Source organism: Elephas maximus, chromosome 19, assembly GCF_024166365.1.
Source record: "Elephas maximus indicus isolate mEleMax1 chromosome 19, mEleMax1 primary haplotype, whole genome shotgun sequence".
NCBI classification, from domain to species: Eukaryota; Metazoa; Chordata; class Mammalia; order Proboscidea; family Elephantidae; genus Elephas; species Elephas maximus.
This window is the reverse complement of record NC_064837.1, coordinates 62,780,274-62,799,353: the sequence shown is the minus strand read 5'-3', so window position 1 is coordinate 62,799,353 and position 19,080 is coordinate 62,780,274. Positions and strand designations below refer to the sequence as shown.

Here is a 19,080-nt window from a genome sequence, read left to right as displayed (position 1 = left end):
AACAGCTAATATTCATCGATTATTTACTATGTGTCAGGACATTTACTAAGCAGTCAAATACATCGTTTAATTGAACATCAATAACCAGCCTGTGATACAGAAACCAGCACAGTTCCTATTTTATATCCCCAAATAGCAATAACAGTAATGGTCATGGCGGACAGTCACAAAGGGCTTGCTAGGGGCAAGGAGTGGTCACGGCTGCTGTCCTCATTTTTCAGATGAGAAGACAGATGTCCAGAGAGGCGTTCATGGTCATGCAGGTAGTAAGTGGCCAGGTAGGATTTTGGTCTTGAGCCCTCTGACTCTAGAGGCTTTTGCATGTGTGATGTGATTTTAATCATGTAACAAATATGCTGAGACTTTTTTCTCTGTGCGTGTCTACAGCGTTTTTACTGGCAACTCGGCGTTCTCTTTCTGCCTCCCGGGCCCACTGCTCACGTCTAGGATGGATCACTTTATTCTCTGCTCAAGAAGAGGGACTGTTTTTCTTTCCTGCGTCCCCCTCCTTCCATGACTCTGCAGTACGGTTGGCATGGAACAGGGGTTTATCTCCTTCCATACAGTGCTGGCTTGTCTCAGCCGCTGCACTTTGGAATTGGAGTCTGAGTTGTAGGTAGAACTCCTTATGAAGCTTGCAGTCCAGCTGACGTTCAGCTTGCACACCCAGCCTCCCTTTCCACCACTCTAGCTGGGTCCCCTCCACTCGGTGTGATCTAAGCCCCCAAAACAGTGTTTCATGGCTGTAAGTCAAAGGTAGCTGCTTAGAACTAGATTTGTTTTATCAAAAAAGTAATTTCCTTGAATATATAGAAGTACATACACACGCACACGTAAATACACAGGCATGAATACATACATACAAACACATATGCACACACGTAAATATACATACATAAACACATTTTTATAAATATACACATAACACACATAAACACACATGTAAATACACAAAAATATACATATAATTACACACATAAACACATGCATATACACACACATATAAACACACATGTATATAAACACACACACATACACACATGAATGCATGTAGGTATATAAAAATACACGTACACACGCATGTGCATACTATTTAGGTGAATTAGCCCATATACAGTAAATCCATAATCCAAAGTGGCGTTTGGATCCCATACTACTTTGATTAAAGGGGAAGAGTCTGCAGCTTCCGTATGACGGCCTGAAAAATTGTACACGTTTTCTGTGCCCCAGGTTGGCCTCGTATAGAGGGACATTTAAGTAATTTTGTGGGCAGATCTCCGTGGTGTTACATGTAGGGAAAGTTGCCTCCGTCTTTGCATGGATCACATCCGCATTTCTCCGACAGACCTACATTTTCTGGAACACCTAATACAGTGTGTCTGGGAAACACCTCTGTATGGAACGCTGCTGTGTCTGTCAAGCCCTGGGCATGTGCTCATTTGCACGGCTGACTTAGGAGTTTGGGTAGAGAATTCTCTTCCCCAGGGGAAACCCCCAGAAAGGTACAAAAGGAAGGAGAGGCAGACACTAGTTGCCCTGCCATAATGTTTGTTTTCGTTAGATGAAGGGTAATCCTCGTTTGGTGTCAACTTGTCCTGGCACCGTGGTAACAACTCTTCAGTGATCCAGCCGTTTAATGAGCTAAGGAGATGGGCACCAGCTTCTGTTCATAACTATCTCTTCCTGAAAGACTCCCAGGAGAGGAAAAGAGAGAGAGAGAGAGAGAAACAAAGTGTGTTTCGAGGAGTGTGTTCTCCAAGTAAACATGTCAGAGTTGGGCCAGAATAATTAGAAGGTAGATTGCCATCTGGAGATGCTAATCCTTCTGTTTACCTTGTATTGAGTTCATGCCAACTAATGAATCTCTTAATTTGGTATGCCCCCATTTTTCTTCCTTATGAAAAATTTTATATATACAGTGAAACCTGTGAGAGTCGGAACTTGACGGAACTGCCTGGTTTTTCAGGGGCTCGCAAGTTTTCTGCCTTTGACGGGGTGCGGTCTTACTACTTTTCTATCGCTGATTTTGGTGGAAAATATTTGCATTTTCCGTCTCTGACAGGTTGCCGCCCGCCTCACACAGGTTCTGGCTTTTGCAGGTTTTATGATATATATAAACTAAACCAGTTGCCATCAAGTCAATTCTTATTGGCGGACCCCATGCGTGTCTGAGTGGAACTGTGCCTCACAGGGTTTTCGATGGCTGATTTTTCGGAAGTAGATCATCAGGCCTTTCTTCTGAGGCGTCTCTGGGAGGACTCAAATCTCCAACCTTTCAGGTAGCAGCCAAATGAGTTAACCGTTTGCACCACCTGGGGACTCTCTCTCTCTATATTTATATATAATTATATATATATATATATACACACACACACTGAACCTCCACTGTTGAGTTGATTCTGACTCACAGCAACACTATAGGACAGAGTAGAACTGCCCCATAGGGCTTCCAAAGTTGCAACCTTTACAGAAGCTGACTGCCACACCTTTCTCCTGCTGACCAGCTGGTGGGTTGAAACTGCAGGGTCGGTTAGCAGCCGAGTGCTTTAACCACTGCACCACCAGGGCTTCTATGTATACCTTAAAACCAAACCCAAACCCGTTGTCGTTGAGTCGATTCCGAAAGTTGGTGCTTTATTTGATTTTGGCTGGAGTTGGGTCATGCGTGGGAAAGATGGCTGGGCAGCCTGCGTGGCTAAAAGCAGAGCCAGGATGGGGTGGAGAGGGGTGGGGAGGAGAGAAGGCCTTCTATCCTCTTTCAGCAGGAAAATAAAAAAGATAAATAAACTCTAATCCTGCCCTGGGGGTAAATCCCAATAAAAAAGATCCAGGTTAATTTTTCCTGCCGATCCAACCCTCGAATTCATTGTGAGAATTAGGCAGTTCTGTGGCATTAATTTGCCAGATCAGATTGTATAATTATCTTTTACAGGCCTGGGTGTGATGTCTGCCCGACGTTTATGCTGCAGGGGACTGCGTGTGTGTGTTTGGACTTTAGAGTTGCTGCTTTCTCCTGCCAGACGCTGCTTCTTAACAAACAGGCGGGGGTGGTGGCTGTTGGAGCTTTTGGCTGATCCGAAACAGAACAGGCCACAGCGCCAGGGCCTTGTGTGAACTGGAGAGCCTGTGACAGGGCCGAGAGTACCCTGGGCAAACCCGTGGGAGGGGATGGGGGAGAAGGTCTTGTCCCGGGGTGGGGGTCGCCCAGAAGAAACAGTGGGGCCATTCAAAAAAGGCTGTCAGTAATGACTGGCCAGCTTAGAGACTGGAAGGAAATAGATACGTTCCCAAATGAATTACGACGTTTGTGGCCCTAGGCAGTTTTTCCTTCTTCCATAAAAAAATATATATATGTATGTGAAAAATGATATTTTATGGCTGCACTTGTATGAAGATAAATATAATCCAGGCTGGATTCATTATTACATATGCATTTTTTTCCCTTCTGATTTAAAATTAATGAAAATGAGAACATTTTCCCGGGCCCTTAAAAGTCTTCTGAGCCCCAGGCACTATGTCTCTGGGCCTGCTGGTAAGTTCTTAGAAATGGGCCCAGTGGTGGCCTTCTGAGAGCTACTTGGGGCCTGTTTTCTAGAAGTTGCTCCCATCTGATTTTTGGACCCACTCAAAAGGTTCAAGATTTTCCCCCAAATGGCGGCTTTCATTCTGCGCCGGATCCTAGTGACCCTTCTTTGAGCTGTGTCTTCTCCTCGCGTGTCGTGTTCTCTTGTCAGCGTGGCTTGCAGCGTATGTGTGCACATCCTGGAGAAGACAGGCTGTGGTGGGACTGGACAGATTCCAGGCTGTCATTTGATGGCCTCACCTGCTAGGGCGTGTTTCTCGCTTTCTCAGTTGAGGCCTCCATGAGCGGCAGCTAGCTTTTCCATCTTACTTGGAGATTACCTTGCTGCTGGCGGTTGGTCTGAGAGCCACTAGGGGGTGTGTGGCTCACAGCTTCCTTGGGATGTCAGGGTGGCACAGGGGTGCGGGTGGCAGGGAGGGACCTTAGAGGACAGGCTGGCCTCCCTCAGGGGTCTGAGGCCAGGCGAGGTGTGCTGCTGTTTCCTGCTAAGGCAGTGCCCTAACTCCCTGCCCGCCATCTGTCCGCACTGACTGTACAGGTGGAGACGTGGTGGGCAGTGAGGATGATACATGTGCCCGTGGCATGGCAGGGCTCCACACGGGCCCGGATGAAGCCAGTGTGCAGTGGCCAGCTGGGTCCTGGGGAGGCCCTACATCTTGCCGGTTCTGGATGGCCATGCTGTTGGGAAAGCAAAGGGGAAAGAGACCCCTACTCATTTAAGGAACAGAGCAGAACGTAACGGTCTGTTTAACGCAGTCATCCTTAGAGGCCTATTTCAGGCAAGAGGCCTATTTCAGGCAAGAGGCCTATTTCAGGCAAGAGGCCCATCGCCTCGAAGTGGGTTAAGGGAAAGGGGGGGAGGTGCAGATGTCCCTTGGGGTACAAGTCAGGCTTTCTTCCCAATCCTGCCCTTCAGGACCCAGCTGGGGACGGCTCTTGAAGCCGCCTGGAGGGTAGTGGTTTCTACCTTAGGAGGAAAGAGGGCTGCGGTGTGTTGCCTGAGGTTCCTGAGGGCATAAAGACAGTGCTTGAAGGATGCTCTGTAAGCCCTGGGGACTCTGAGTGCCACCTGTGGACCCCCAACGTTGGGTTCGCCAGGCAGCTTGTTAGAAATGCAGAATCTCAGTCTGCCACCCCAGACCTGCTAAATCGGAACCTTAACAAACTCTCCAGAGGTCCTCAAACTTTGCTGCGTGTTAGACTGACCCAAGGAGCTTCAGTCAAATCCCAGGGCCAGGCTTTACCCCATACCTGTCAGATCTGCCCAGGTGGGCATAGGTGTTGGTGTGAGTTTACTGCCTCTGTAATTCCATGAGCAGCCAGAGCTGGGAGCCTCGGCCCTAAGTGCCCCGTCCATCCTCCTCCCGTCATCCTAGGGTTTAAAGAAAATCCCTCTCCAGGCTCCCACTAACTCCTTCCCCTACCCCCAGATTCTGTAACCAAATTGATGGAATTAAACATTTGTGTTAGAACTCAGAGCTCTCCTGGAGAGTTAAGGGGCAAGGGATGGTTCAGTGGTAGAGTTCTCGCCTTCCATGCAGGAGACCCGGGCTCAATTCCTGCCAATGCACCTCATGCACAGCTGCCACCACCCATCTGTCAGTGGAGGCTTGCCGTGATGCTGACTCATGGCAACCGACTCCTGGCAACCTATGTGTGCAGAGTAGAGCTGCTCCATCGGATGTAAGCAGAGCTTCCATGCTAAGATGGACTAGGAAGAAAGGCCTGGTGATCTGCTTCCCAAAATCAGCCAGTGGAAACCCTGTGGATCACAACAGTCTGATCCACAACCAGTGATGGGGATGGCGCAGTACAGGGCAGTGTTTTGTTCCGTTGTGCATGGGCTCATCATGAGTCATGGGCTGACTTGATAGCAGCAAACAACAACAACAACAAGGGCAATGCTGAAATCATTTTCATTTATCTAGGCTTTAGTTTGAATGAGTTTATGGGGTGCTTTCCACCTAACCACAAACAAAGTGGGTTGGGCATGGGGTAGCCTTGCCTAAGGTAGAAACCTGAATCCACCCTGAGTGTCCTGGTTGGAGGGAGCCTGGTATCCTGCTTTTGATGACTATTTTGAGCATTTGCTGGTAGACTTGCCAGCTGGGTTTTGAGTCTTGCACGGTGTCATGGATTGCATTGTGTCTCTAAAATGTGTGTCAACTTGGCTAGGCCATAATTCCCAGTATTGTGATCGTCCATCATTTTATCACCTGATGTGATTATCCTATGTGTTGTAACTCCTACCTCTATGATGTTCATGAGGCAGAATTAGAGGCAGTTACGTTAATGAGGCAGGACTCAATCTACAAGATTAGGTTGTGTCTTAAGTCAATCTCTTTTGAGATATAAAAGGTAGAAGCAAGCAGAGAGACAGAGGGATCTCATACCACCAAGAATGAACCAGAAGGGGAGCCTGTCCTTTGGACCCAGGGTTCCTGTGTTGAGAAGCTCCTAAACCAGGGAAAGACTGAAGACAAGGACCTTTCCCCAGAACTGACAGAGAAAGCCTTCCTCTAGAGCTGGTGCCCTGAATTCGGACTTCTAGCCTACTAGACTGTGAGAGAATAAATTTCTATTTGTTAAAGCTATCGATTTGTGGTATTTCTGTTATAGCGGCACTAGGTAACTAAGACAACTAAGACAGCAGGTCTTTGGGGCTAAAATGGTCAAATTTCTTTGCCCTGTAGTCCTTTTGAGGTTGTCCTGGGATAAGCTCGTGGGCCTGGTAGAGGGAGCCTGGACCAGCAAAGATGTGTGGTGGCACAGGACGAGGGATGCTGGGGACTTGGGGACCCCTGTTCGGGTGGGAGTCAGCTGGTGGGTGGGGTCAGCTGCAGAGCCCCAGCCCAGCCCTGCCCTCAGTCGCTCTAGAAACCGTTGGTGGAGCCCAAGCCCAGAGATGGTGTGTGTGTGCCCAGGGACGGAACAAAACCGTGCCCAGACAATCCTTTCTCTTGTGAGAGAAAGTTACAAGTTTTCTGTTTCAAATCTGATGGTATTCTTGTTCCCCCTTTTTTCTTTCTTCTCTCTGTTTTTATTTGCCGACCTAAGGGGCTAGACTGATTTCTTTGAGCCTAATGATAGGGAAGCTGAGAATGGGGCTATTATCTTCAAACACCTTTTGAAATACTACTCTTCTTGGTGTCTGAATTAGGTTGAACAGGGGTCGAATTTAAAGATGAAATGTCTATTATAGCAGCAACAGCAACTATGTTGAGATCTGAACACGTTTGCTTGGAAATTATGAGGATAGTAGGAAGCAGACCTGCTCTCTAGAAATCCACAATGGAATGTGAAATTATTGATCATATAATTAATAGTTATTATGTGCTTAGTAGGGGCTGGGTGCTGTGCTAGACGCTCCCCTGGCTGTACCCCATTTAATAAATTTAGGCTTATTGTAAGGTCAGAATATATACAAATTCAGAAATAATATCATAGCAGTCTTTGAGTAAAAGGACCGATTAAAAAAAAAGAAAAAACAACTCAGGATCTTGGCAATAGATTCTTTTGTAGCAAAGGTCCGTTGTGAATTTGAATTTTGTTATAACTTTAAAAAAAAAATTACTACCTAATGTAATATCCATTTACATCTTAGTTTATTCTTGGTCAAGTTTATTACGGTAATAAACCGTATTCCTTTGAAAGTACTCTTCAGTTTGCCATCTCCACAATTGACACAGGAAACGGATTTCTCTCAGTATTCTGAATTAATGGCATTTTGTTTTATATTGAAGCATAAACAACTGTTAACCTCTCATGTCTTTGGGAGGCTGTCAGGGACTCAGGGACCACACCCTCCATGTTTTAAGCATAAAGAAGAGTTTCACCACCCTGTTTCCTGGGATAACTCTCCCCTTCATTTTCTAGGTAAAATCAGAGGCTTGTGGCTGACTTGGGTGGCTGCTTTAAACAAGAAAGAAGGACAGGAGAAAAGGTGAGTTGCACTTGGTAATCAGAGCCCAGCCTCTCCCCTGCGGCTCTTCTTGCTTTGAGGGTTTTGTCTTTTTGCACACAGCCCCTTGGCCTGGACATCCTGGCAGCACCTGTGTGCCAGCGCAGCACAGTGATGGGCAGAAGCCCTGCAGTTAGCCATCAGAGAGGGCCTGGAGACACAGGTTATTACCTACTAACCATCATGGTGATTCATTCAAGCCAGGTTGTATTCTCGTGGCTTTACGTGGATTAACTAGTGTCCATCTTTAGCAACCTGAGGCAGTAGGCCCTATTATACCTTGGCTACAGATGAGGCCACCGAGGTACATGACTAGCTCAACATCACACAGGTGATAAGTGGGGGAGCCAGAATTCAAAGCCATAGCCTACACCCTTAACCTCTGAGCTCCAGAGTCATTTTGAGCGACAGTGAACTGTCCCCACTGCCCAGCACACCGTGATCCACTCCTGCTCCCTGTCCTTCAAATGCTGAGTCGGTTTCAGGGCACAAAGGTCTGACAGCAGGCAGGAAAACCATCAGGCAGGTGGCTTCAAAGCCGGCAAGTCCAGGAGATAGAGGAGCAGGTGGGTGGCACCTGCTGACCTCCAGGAGAACAGACACTGGCCGGGGAGTACTGGATCTCTGGATTTTCTCAAATGCTGCTGACTCAAGTCTGGTCCTAATAAAACAAGATACGGAGAAGGGGTCACTCGCTGACTATAGGGCCTGGATTGTGGGTAGCAGCCTAGGCTCCCTCGTCCATGCCATTGCAGCCATGGGTGTAAATCTTAGGCATAATTACCCTTCAGTAATGCCCCCACAGCTAGAAACCCAGAACCTGGGCATGTTTGATTGGAGACGACTGATGGTTTGTTTCTCCTACACAGCCTGGCAGAGGGAAGGCTGTGTGATGCAGAGCGGAGCTTTGGAATTGTACACGTTGTATACACATTGGGTGCCATTGGTCTAACATAGTGGTAAAGAGCGTGGACTGGGTTCAAATCCCACTTCCGTTCCTTCCTTCCTTGGTGACCATGGGCCATGAGCTTCATTTCTCTGGACTTTGGTTTCCAGCTCTGCAAAATGGGCGTAATAAAGATAGTCCCCACCGTGTTGTGAGGGGGATTAAGAGAATTTATTGCAGATTTAACTTGTCCCGGGCACTCTGCAATAAATGTCGGCTCTCATTTTATCTTGATATGTATATGAATTATAAGGCTCAATTTCCTCATCTGTGAGATGGTGATACTAACATCCTGTCGTCAGGGAAGGTGATAATACAAATGAGATAATACAAATAAAAAGTCTAGATCATGAGAGATACCCTGTCTATTAGCTCCCTTCCTCGTTTGTCATATTCCACATGAATCCTTACAAGGAGGATGGCCAGTGGTTTTCACTCCTCCATCCAGTAGAAGACCTTGTTGTCGTTAGTTGCTGGGGAGTCGATTCTGACTCGTGGCAGTCCCACATGTGCACACTAGAATTGCTCCATTGGGTTTTCAAGGTTGTGATCTTTCGGAAGGAGATCGCTTACCAGGACTGTCTTCCAGGGTGGCTCTACGTGGGTTTGAACCGCCAACCTTTTGACCAGTAGTTGAACGCTTAACCATTTGCGCCACCCAAGAGTAAGTCCTGACAGTTACTCCACAGCTGTTTTCAAATTTGGTCCTTTTCCTTCCTTCTCCCAGGCACCCCTCTGCTTTCGCAGCACAAGCGGGGACACCCCCCAGGGGCTCCAACGTGTGGACTTCCAGCCTTTCCTCCCCAAAGTAACCCTATTTGGGTCCCCCTGAGCCTCTTTTTTAAGCCCAACATTCGTCATGTTACTTCTGATGAAAACAAAACCAAAAAGCTGTCATGGCTCTCTACTTACCGTCCCAGCAGCCACCTCACTGGGCGTTGCATTAGTGTTCTAAGGCTGCCATGACAAAATACTACAAACTGGGTGGTTTAAAACAGCAGGAATTTATTCTCTTGCAGTTCTGAAGGCTAGGAGTCCAAAATTAGGGTGTTGGCCATGTTGATTCCAGCTGAGGGAGAATCTGTGCCATGCGTCTCTCCTAGCTTCTGGTGACGGCCGGCCATCCTTGGCGTTCCTTGGCTTGCTGATGCATCACTCCAGTCTTTGCCTTCATCTCCACATGGCTGTCTTCCCTGCCTGTCTCTCTCCCCTTTTATGAGAACACTACTCACGTTGGACTAGGACCCACCCTTCTCCTGTATGACCTCATGTTAACTGGTTACATCTTCAGAGACCCTATTTCTTAACAAGGTCACATTCATAGCTATGGAGGATCAGGATGTCAGCCTATCTTGGGAGACACAATTCAATCCATAACAGGCGCGCAATCTTATTTCCCATTGGTTCCCACTCAAATTGGGATCCTTTTAGCCAAGCTCACCTGCTCTCTGTCTTGCCCCCCAAACTCGTGTATTCCTGCAATGCTCTGTACACTGAACTCACCACTCTCTCTCCCCCGTCCCCATCCATGTCGTCACCTTCTTAAAAATGCACAGCTGCACGTGCCCTGTGGGACTGACTGCACTTCACCTGGCATATTGACTTGTCACCGTCCCCTTCAGGTGCCAGGCTGATGGATTGCCCAGTTACAAGGCCCTTCGTGGACTTCACCTGCAACCTTGGCTTTGCCTCTCCAGCTGGTACCTTGAGAGCATGGGGTGCGGGTGGGGGACTTGTTTTCTGGTACTTGGGGGTTGCTTTCACCCATTCCTTTTCCTCCTGCTAGGATACTCCACAGATGAGGAAATCGGACAGTGGTGTGCATTAATTGGCTGGAGAATGGGCTTGGAAAGGAGATCAGTTGTTTAGGTTATTCTTTAGCTGCCGTCTACTTTGGGTGACTGCATGGTGTTAATAAGTGACCCGAGGGGATTTCCAGGCAGCTCGTGAGCACTGCCTTTTTTAGAACAGCACCCTCCTTCTTAGCCAGCCCTCTTCTTTCCCTCCCCAAGTGATCCCAATCCAAATGCCAGTTTATTCTGTAAGATGCACAGCCCTGCCCCCCTTCTCAATGGCAGTGATCCTGTCATTTGTTCATTCATTCATTCCTCCAACAAATATTTCTTGAGTGTCTTCTGTGTGCTGGGGACCATTGTAGGCAGAGAACAGGAAGTGGGATATGGCATGAACAAAATAGGCATGACCTTGATTGCACGGAGCTTGCCTTCTCTGGGGGGAGATAGATGATAAACAATGAACATAGCAAATAAGTAAATTATCCAGTACATAAGCAAGTGCTTGCATGGTAGAAAAAGTCAATAAAAACAGATGCAGGTAAGGCGGCTCAGGTGTGTTGGATGGAGAGTGGAGGGCAGGTAGCAATATTGAATTGGATGGACACCTCCCAGAGAAGGTGATGTTTGAGCACAGACTAGAAGGAGCAAGCCACAGGAACATTTTGGGGAAGAGTACTCTGGGGAGAGGGAACGGCTACATCAAGGTCAAGGGCAGGAGTATACTGGTATATTTCAGGAACAAGAACAGCACTGTGGCCGAGTTCAGTCAGTGGGCTGAGCACCTGAGAGACAAGGAGGGCCAGGGCAGAGCCTAGGAGGCTTCTGGCTTCCCCTCTGAGAGAACTGGGAGCAGGGTTTTCAGCGAAGCTTGAGGTGATCTGACTTCCTATTAAAAAGGCCCCTTCTGCCTGCTATTTGGGAGTCCGTAGGTGGTGCAAACAGTTAATGTGCTTGGCTGCTAACTGAAAGGTTGGTGGTTTGAGTCTACCCAAAGGCGCCTCAGAAGAAAGACCCGATGACCTACTTCCCAAAAATCATCCATCGAAAACCCAAGGGAGTACATTCTACTCTGACACACGTGGGGTGGCCATGAGTTGGAGTCGGCTTGGCAGCAAATGGTTGCTTAGTGCCTTTCTTTGGGGGCGTCTCTGTTGCTCATGGATGTGGCAGAAGAGCTAGCTGAAGACCATGGCCATGACCGTTTTCTACCTGATGAAGCCTTAGAAAGGTGTACATGCTCTGTTGCAAACATTTGGAGAAAGGAAAAGGCAATGGGAAGAGAAGAGTCTTGACCTGAGTATTTCTCCCAAGGCAGAAGGTATTTCTGAATGACTCCACCAAGTTCCCAGGCATAGACTCTGCTGGGGACACTTCACTACCCAGTGCCTTGCCTTCTACTTATGGGCCAGTCTCCCAGAGAGATGGAAAAAGTGGATTGTGCTACTGGTAGCATGAAGACTGGCCATGGAGCAATAGTCATAAACAGCCATGGTAGTGAAGCACAGATTTGCATTTGCTTAACCTATTTTCTTTCAAAAAACTGGCATATTCATTACCTTGTATATCATCAGGAGGAGTGACTATTTTTACAGATGACAAATCTGAGGCTCAGAGAGGACATGCTATTTCCTCAGGTCCATCCATCATGTGTGTGTGTGGTGGGCCGGGGAGAGATGTTGTGGCTAAAATGATCATTTCAGCCAGAACCATAATTGAGAGTGAAAAGGCTGGGCTCTGGGAGACGGAATCACGTCCTGGTTCTGAGCGGCGGTGAGGATGACCTCACCCTGAGGATGAAAACAGTCCAGGGGACTTGCAGTCGGAACTTCTCTGGGGCCAAATGTGAGTCACTGTGGTTTGTGTCTGCAGCAGGCTCCATCCCAGGCCGCCTACTTCACCTTGGGACATCTTGGTCACTGGGCAGGCTGATGACTCACCTGGTTTCTTGAGCTAGCCACTCTCCTCCTGGCATTTGTACCCTCGGTGTGATCGACGTCCCTTGGCTGGCCGCTTTCTTTGATGGTATGTGCAAGACGTGCATAACGGGGAAAGCCCCTTGCACTTTGCAAGTGTGGAGTCAAGGTCATTGCCTCAGCAAGTGGATTTCAAAATTCAGCTTGGAAAGTCCGGGGGCTCCATGGAGGTGAGACAGTGCAATCGTGGCTTTCCGAGCCCCCGGGGATGAGAGGCCCTGTGATACCTGAGCCATGGGGGAAAGAAAGGTTGCTGGAGAGGGAGCCCCACGTCCTCCCATCCAGACAAGGGGAGTTCACCCAAAAGGCCAGCGGCTGGCAGGGTGTCTGGTTTCCTGCCACACCCGGCTCTCAGCCTGCGCTGTCGTTTCTCCTCCGTGGTTTTCATCTTCTGAGGGAAGAAACAGTGTCATCTTTGCTCCACCTGTCAGCCTCACACCTGCCTGCAGCCTCTGGCAGTGAGGCACCCGGAGCTGCCCAACCTGATGTCATCTGTGTTTATCGTCTGTTTTAGAAACCAGGTAGCAAGTGGGACTTTCTGAGGATTAAAAAAAAAAAAGTAAATCCCCAAACTATTTCAGTTAAATCCCCCCCATCGCTGAATTTTATTTCATGTTTTCTTTTCCTCTCTCTTTATTTATTTTTTTAATTGTGTAAGAGAGATCACTTGAGAACGGGAAAAGAAGGATTAGCTAAAGATGCGTATGAGTTTCCCTTCTCAGATGGTATTTATTTGCTATCTGTCTGTCCAGGAGAGTCCTTGGGTGGTGCAAACAGTTAAGCACTCGACTATTAGCTGCAAAGTTTGGTGGCTCAACCCCATCGGAGGCACCTCAGAAGACAGACCTGGTGATCTGCTTCTGAAACGTCACAGCCTTGAAAACCCTATGGAGCGGTTCTGTTACCCATGACCATGGGTCGTAATCGACTCAACAGCAACTCACAACAACATCTGTCCAGGAGATGGGTGCTGAGAGAGTTGTACTGGAGCCATCTTTTGAGCCTAAATGCCACGGGTTTAGCTTCCCTCACTGGCCCTGCATCTGTGTTAACAGTCACGGAGCTCAGTTTTCCTCCTTCCATCTCTATCCTTCCCAAGAGTGATGGAGCTGACTCATTGCATCACAGTTGTGTCCTTTGGCTCATCAGATCTGGAACTTTCCACCTCTGGTCTCCTTTGTTTCCAAACTGGGGGAGGGAAGTTTGGGGAGCATGAGAGCAATGTTGAGGAGAAAGGCCACAAGTAACACAGACCTCACTGAGTCTCAGGCCTGGGTGCCCACCTGCAGGCGTGCTCCTCAGATACCTTCCAGACTTCTCATGAGACAGTGTCTGAATTGAGAGAGTGGGGTGAGGAGGGGGCAGTGGTGAAGGCTGAGTCCAGGGGTGTTGAATTTGACCTAGACAACTAGGGTCAGAGCCACAGGGCCCAGTTGACCTGGAAAATAGGTAGATCTCAGGTATAGGCATGAATGTTAGGAGGCCAAGGTATGAGAGCCTGTAAAAGGCTCAGCCTCTGGGTGACTCAGTCTGCCAGCCACCTATAAAAGGGCAATGACTCACTTCCAGCCCTGAACGAGAACTCCTGAGGCTAGGCCGCCAGCACCTGTCTGGTGGTTAGTTATTAACGCTGCCGGGAAGAGTGTCATGGGAACCAAGCTTGCCCGGATCTCTAAAGGCAGCTGGACTTTCCACAGTCAGCTCACCCCAATGCAGAAGGGCCTGTCGAGATTTTAGTTGGATGGAGTCTCCCTGGGTGCCCCTGGAGGACCCAGAATCTGTGAGGGATGGGGAAGGAGACAAAGAAATGGTTCTGTGAGGGGAAACCACAGCCACTTGTTTTTAGCTTGCTAAGGTTGAAGGAGCCAGCCTGGATATGGATATCCCAGGTAGCGTGGGCTGTGGATGGGCTGTGTACTGAGGGCAGGCTGTGCCCTGTGGATGTACTGTGCCCTGTGAGTGGTCTTTGCCCTGCCCCGCCTTACCCCATACTGCTCACCCCAGAGCTCTGCTTCCTGGGTTCAATCAGATATGCAGAGTGCCTTTGGGTGGTGTGGGCTATGTTGGTCCAGGGACCCCCGTTGAGAGGAACTCTGTCCTCACTCATGGGAGGCCCCTGACCTATGGATCATTAACTCATGGCCCACTGACCTCTGGCCCCAGAGTAGGGAAGGGCTGCTCTTGCTCTATTCCTCTCTGAAGTCACCTGCCCACTTCCTGAGGCTGCTGGGTGCTGCTCAGTGCAATGGAGTGCCCAGCGCTTGGGACCTCTGGGCAGGTGGGGAGACTAGAGCTTGGGGGTTGAGCTGGGAGCTGTCAGCTCCGCTTTCTCTTCTTTCTTTGTCTCTGCGAGCAAAGGGCAGAGTGGGCAGCTTCTCTTCCAGGATCCCAGAAGACAGACTGCATGGCTCCTGTGGGAGGGCCAGAATGAGCACAAGCCATGCCTGCCCCTGTCACGCCTACCTCCCATGTGTGCCCCTCCCCAAACAAATAAGGAAGGTTGATTGAACAGGAGGAGGTGGGACATTTAGCAAGTTAAGCTCCCAGATACCAGAAAGCAAGCCCATGTCCCTGGGGGCTCTGGGTGGTGCACATGGTTAACTCACTCAGCTACTAATCGAAAGGTTGGAGGTTCAAGTCCGTCCAGAGGTGCCTTAGAAGAAAGGCCTGGTGACCTACTTTTGACAAATCAACCATCGAAAACCCTATGGAGCACAGTTGTACTCTGATACACATGGGGTTGCCCTGAGTCAGAACTGACTGGAAAGCAACTGATTTATATAAATCTCTAGAGTACTTATAAGGAGTCCTGGTGATGTAACAGTTAAGCACTCAGCTGCTAACCAAAATGTCTGTGGTTCAAACTCACCCAGCGGCCCCATGGGAGAAAGACTTGGCCAACTGCTCCTGTAAAGATTAGAGCCTAGAAAACCTATGGGGCAATTCTACTCTGAGACACGTGGGGTCGCTATGAGTTGAAATTGACTTGACGGCATCCAACAGTAACAAGAGTACTTACGGGAAATACAGAGCAGTAGGGATGCCCGTTCTCTGCCTGGACTTATTGAAGGAACACCAGGCTAGGAATTGAGACACTTACCGCCTGGGTGGCCTTGGGCAAGTCACCGCGCAGCTCTGTCAGAGTTTCCCCATCTGTAAAGTGGGAATAAAAACAACACCTGCCCTGCTTACTCGGTGGGGCTTGTGTGAGGCCCAGCTGAGATCATGGAGCACGTGACGCGGCTTTGCAAGTGGTTCAGGGCCACCCAGATTGTGGCTGAGGCACAGGGTGCTTACGGTGATTAGCAGGAGCAGGGGCTGAGGTCTGTGCTCCCCTGGGAGGGTGGCTTTGCACGCACCCACCTGTGGCTTAAACGTTTCTTGCCCTTCCACAGCCGGTAAATCGCCTGCCTGGTGGCTGTGCTTTGTCTGGGCTCAGCATTAGCAGAGCCTGCCCTTGGCTGCTGCAGGAAGGGCACCTTTGGCTTCTCTACCTTTCTCAGTTGGCTGGGCAGGATCAAAATAGATCCCCAGACTCTATCTCTTAGACTTTCTGGAGCAGCACCCTTGGGGATCCTCCAGCTGCTCCGGTGGTGCTGAGCACTTTCTCGGGCAGCATAGTCGTCGAGTGCAGGTTTAACCATATGATTTGTCCTACTCTGTCCCCTGCTTGCCATCACAGAAAAGAGAGGAACTTAGGGATGTCAGAATCTGTCCCAAAGCACAGTAGACTAAGGAGGTGCTCAGCACGTATTTGCTGGCTATGCAAAAGGAGTCCCTGAGTGGCACGAATGGTTAGGTATTTGACTCCTTACCAAAAGGTTGGCAGTTCGAACCCACCCAGAGGTGCCTCAGAAAAAAGGCCTGGCGATCTGCTTCTGAAAGGTCACAGCCGTGAAAACCCTTTGGAGCACAGTTCTACTCTGACCCACATGGGGTCACCATGAGTCAGAATTGACTCGATGGTAACCGGTTTTTTTGGGGGGAGGCGGGGAGGGAGGGCTATACAAGTAATCCAATTCTTAGCATTTACTTTTTTCATAGTTTCTTTTGCCTCGCAGGGTTCCATGTGTTCATTGAAAGGAGGAATGTTGAGATTTAAAGGGACATCCCTGATAGGGTAGTAAGACTCTATTTAGTCCCTTTTCAGTGCCTAGTACTGTGCTAAGTGTTTTCGGTACAGTCCTTGCTCTCATAAAAATCAAACTCTTTTTGCCCACCTAATTCCATCTCCCTCCAGACCTGGGACCTCCTCCACGTGCTTCCAGCTAGGTCCTTTCTGCCTGAACACTTGCGACCATGGAGAATCCTGTCCCTTCCGAGGCCACGTACACTAACATTGGCAACTCCAGTTATTGGGAAGTTCTTTCACGTTGGAAGCCTCCATCTCGGTGTGCTTCCATCTCTGGGTCCTAGACAGTGATCGGTGCAGTGGAGTATGTTGTTACGGCTGAATTGTGAAGTGCAGATTACAGAAAAATTCTAAAAAGGGATTGATGGTGGGGCCTGGAGGAACCGGAAAAGACCATGTAGAGTTGGTGAGACTTGGAGAAAACATTGGACTGAAGTCAAGAGAGTAGAGCTCGAGGGCATCTGTAGTGGGCTGAATAGTGTCCCCCCCAAATTCCTGTCCACTGGAACCTCAGAGTGGCCGTATTTGGAAATAGGGTCTTTGCAGATGTAATTGGCTAAGGATCATGAAGTGAAGATCATCCTCGATTTAGGGTAAGTCCTAAATCCAGTGACTGTTGTCTTTATAAGAAGAGGAGGGCCACACAGAGAAGGAGGCCACGTGAACATGGGGGCAGAGATTGGACTGTTGTGTCTGAAAGGTCACAGGAACACCAAGGATTGCCGGCAACTTCCAGAAGCCAGGAGAGAGGCATGGGATGGTGTCTCCCTTAGAGCCTCCAGAAGGAACCAACTAGGCTGACATCTTGGTTTCGAAGTTCTGGCCTCCTGAACTGTGAAAGAATAAATTTCTATTGTTTTAAGCCACCCAATTTGTTGCGATTTGTTAAGGCAGACCTAGGAATATACCATCCAACTATGAGGAAGAGCAGAAGGGTAGGGAGGCAGAAATAAACATGTTTTGTAGGAGATTGGGTGAAACAGAGCTGGGTTGAGGGGCCAGGAGGATTGGGCTGCATGGGAAGGAGACTAGACCAGTTCACTTTTTTGGGATTTGGTTGTAGAAAGAAGAGTCCATGGGCCAGATAGGCCCACAAGTCAGAGGATCTGTATGCCAGGCTGAGGCACGTGAGAGGAGAGCCTTTGCCAGGATCCTTGGCAGTCTTCAGAGCCCAGAAAGATACTAACCCTGGGTCCCCTCACTGACCTCTGGCTACTAATTGCCCCCAGTTCCTTCCTGGTTCTCTATTCATAGCAAGGGATCAAACCATCCTTAACTCTCATACCACCCTGCAATAAATATGAAACTTACACAATGACAGACTTATAAGTGGAAGCCCTAGTGGTATAGTGGTGAAGAACTGTGGCTGCTAACCAAAAGATCAGCGGTTTGACTTCACCAGACATTCCTTGGAAACCCTATGGGGCAATTCTACTCTGTTCTGTAGGGTCATTATGAGTGAGAATCAACTTGATGGCAACGGGTTTAGTTTTTTGTTTTTTTTTACTGGTAGAAACATTTATAAAAGGCAAGGAAATACTTAGAATTCCTATTCAGTTATATGATCGTAATCCTTTATTTTTAAATAGTATTTCAGTAACTTTATGGCTGTTTAGTATTTCATTGTAGGACTATGACAGTTTTTTTGTACAGTTCTTTGATGTTTCCAATGGTCTTTTTTTTTTTCTTCTTCCTTTTTCCCCTTTAGCTGTAAAATAGGTTTCTGATGGCAATCCTTGTAGCAAGAACTTTATTCATCTCTCTACTGGTTTCCTATGATTGCTGTAACAAATTACTATAAATGTGTTGGCTTAAAACAACACAAGTTTATCCTCTTACAGTTCCAATAGCTAGGAGTGGTCTTGAACCTTACGAGGCTAATATCAAAGGGTCAACAGGATTGGTTCCTTCTAGAGACTCTAGGGGAGAATCAGTCCTTGCTTCTTTCAGCTTCTAGTGGCTACAGGTTTTCCTTAGCTGTGGCTTTGTTACTCCAGTCTCTGTGTCCGTGTGAGAAGGTTACATTGCCTTCTGCTTTTCTGTGTCAACTCTCCCCTGCCCTCTTCTTATCAGGACACTTATTAGGGCCCACCCAGATAATCCAGGATAATCTCCCATTTTAAGGTCCTTAACTTTAGTCCACCTTCAAAGTACCTCTTGCCATGTAAGGTAACATGCACAGGTTCCAAGGATTAGGACATGACTATCTTTTGAGGAAAGTCCCTGGATGGTACAAAAGGTTTATGTACTCAGCTGCTAGCTGAAAGGTCAGAGGTTCGAGTTCACCCAGAGGCATCTCAGAAGAAAGGTCAGGTGATCTATTTCTGAAAAATCAGCCATTGAAAACCTTGTGGAGCACAGCTCTACTCTGACACACATGGGGTTGCCACGAGTCACAATCGACTCCATGGCAGCTGGTATTGGCATTGGTGTCTGGTGGTGTAGTGGTTAGGAGCTATGGCTGCTAACCAAAAGGTTGGCAGTTGAAATCCACCAGGCGCTCCTTGGAAAGCCTATGGAGCAGTTCTACTCTATCCTATAGGGTCACTATGAGTAGGAATCGACTCGACAGCAGTGGGTTTGGGTTTTGGTTTTGGGGGGTGTTGTTATTCACCTTGTCTCAGTATCCACAACTATTTCTTCACAGTAAATCCCTCTTAAGTGGAGACGTGGGATGAAAGGGCGAGAC

General features: G+C 48.3%; 1 protein-coding gene across 1 annotated transcript in view; it reads left to right on the top strand.

Annotated features, from left to right (window-relative positions):
- Positions 1-19,080, top strand: part of LOC126063188 (translation initiation factor IF-2-like) — a 184,296-nt gene that overhangs the window by 151,699 nt on the left and 13,517 nt on the right. Inside the window, exon 2 of the mRNA XM_049861371.1 lies at positions 7,460-7,526. Within this exon, the coding sequence (XP_049717328.1) occupies positions 7,460-7,483 (24 nt within the window). The 3' untranslated portion in view covers positions 7,484-7,526. The remainder of the gene's footprint in view (positions 1-7,459; positions 7,527-19,080) is intronic.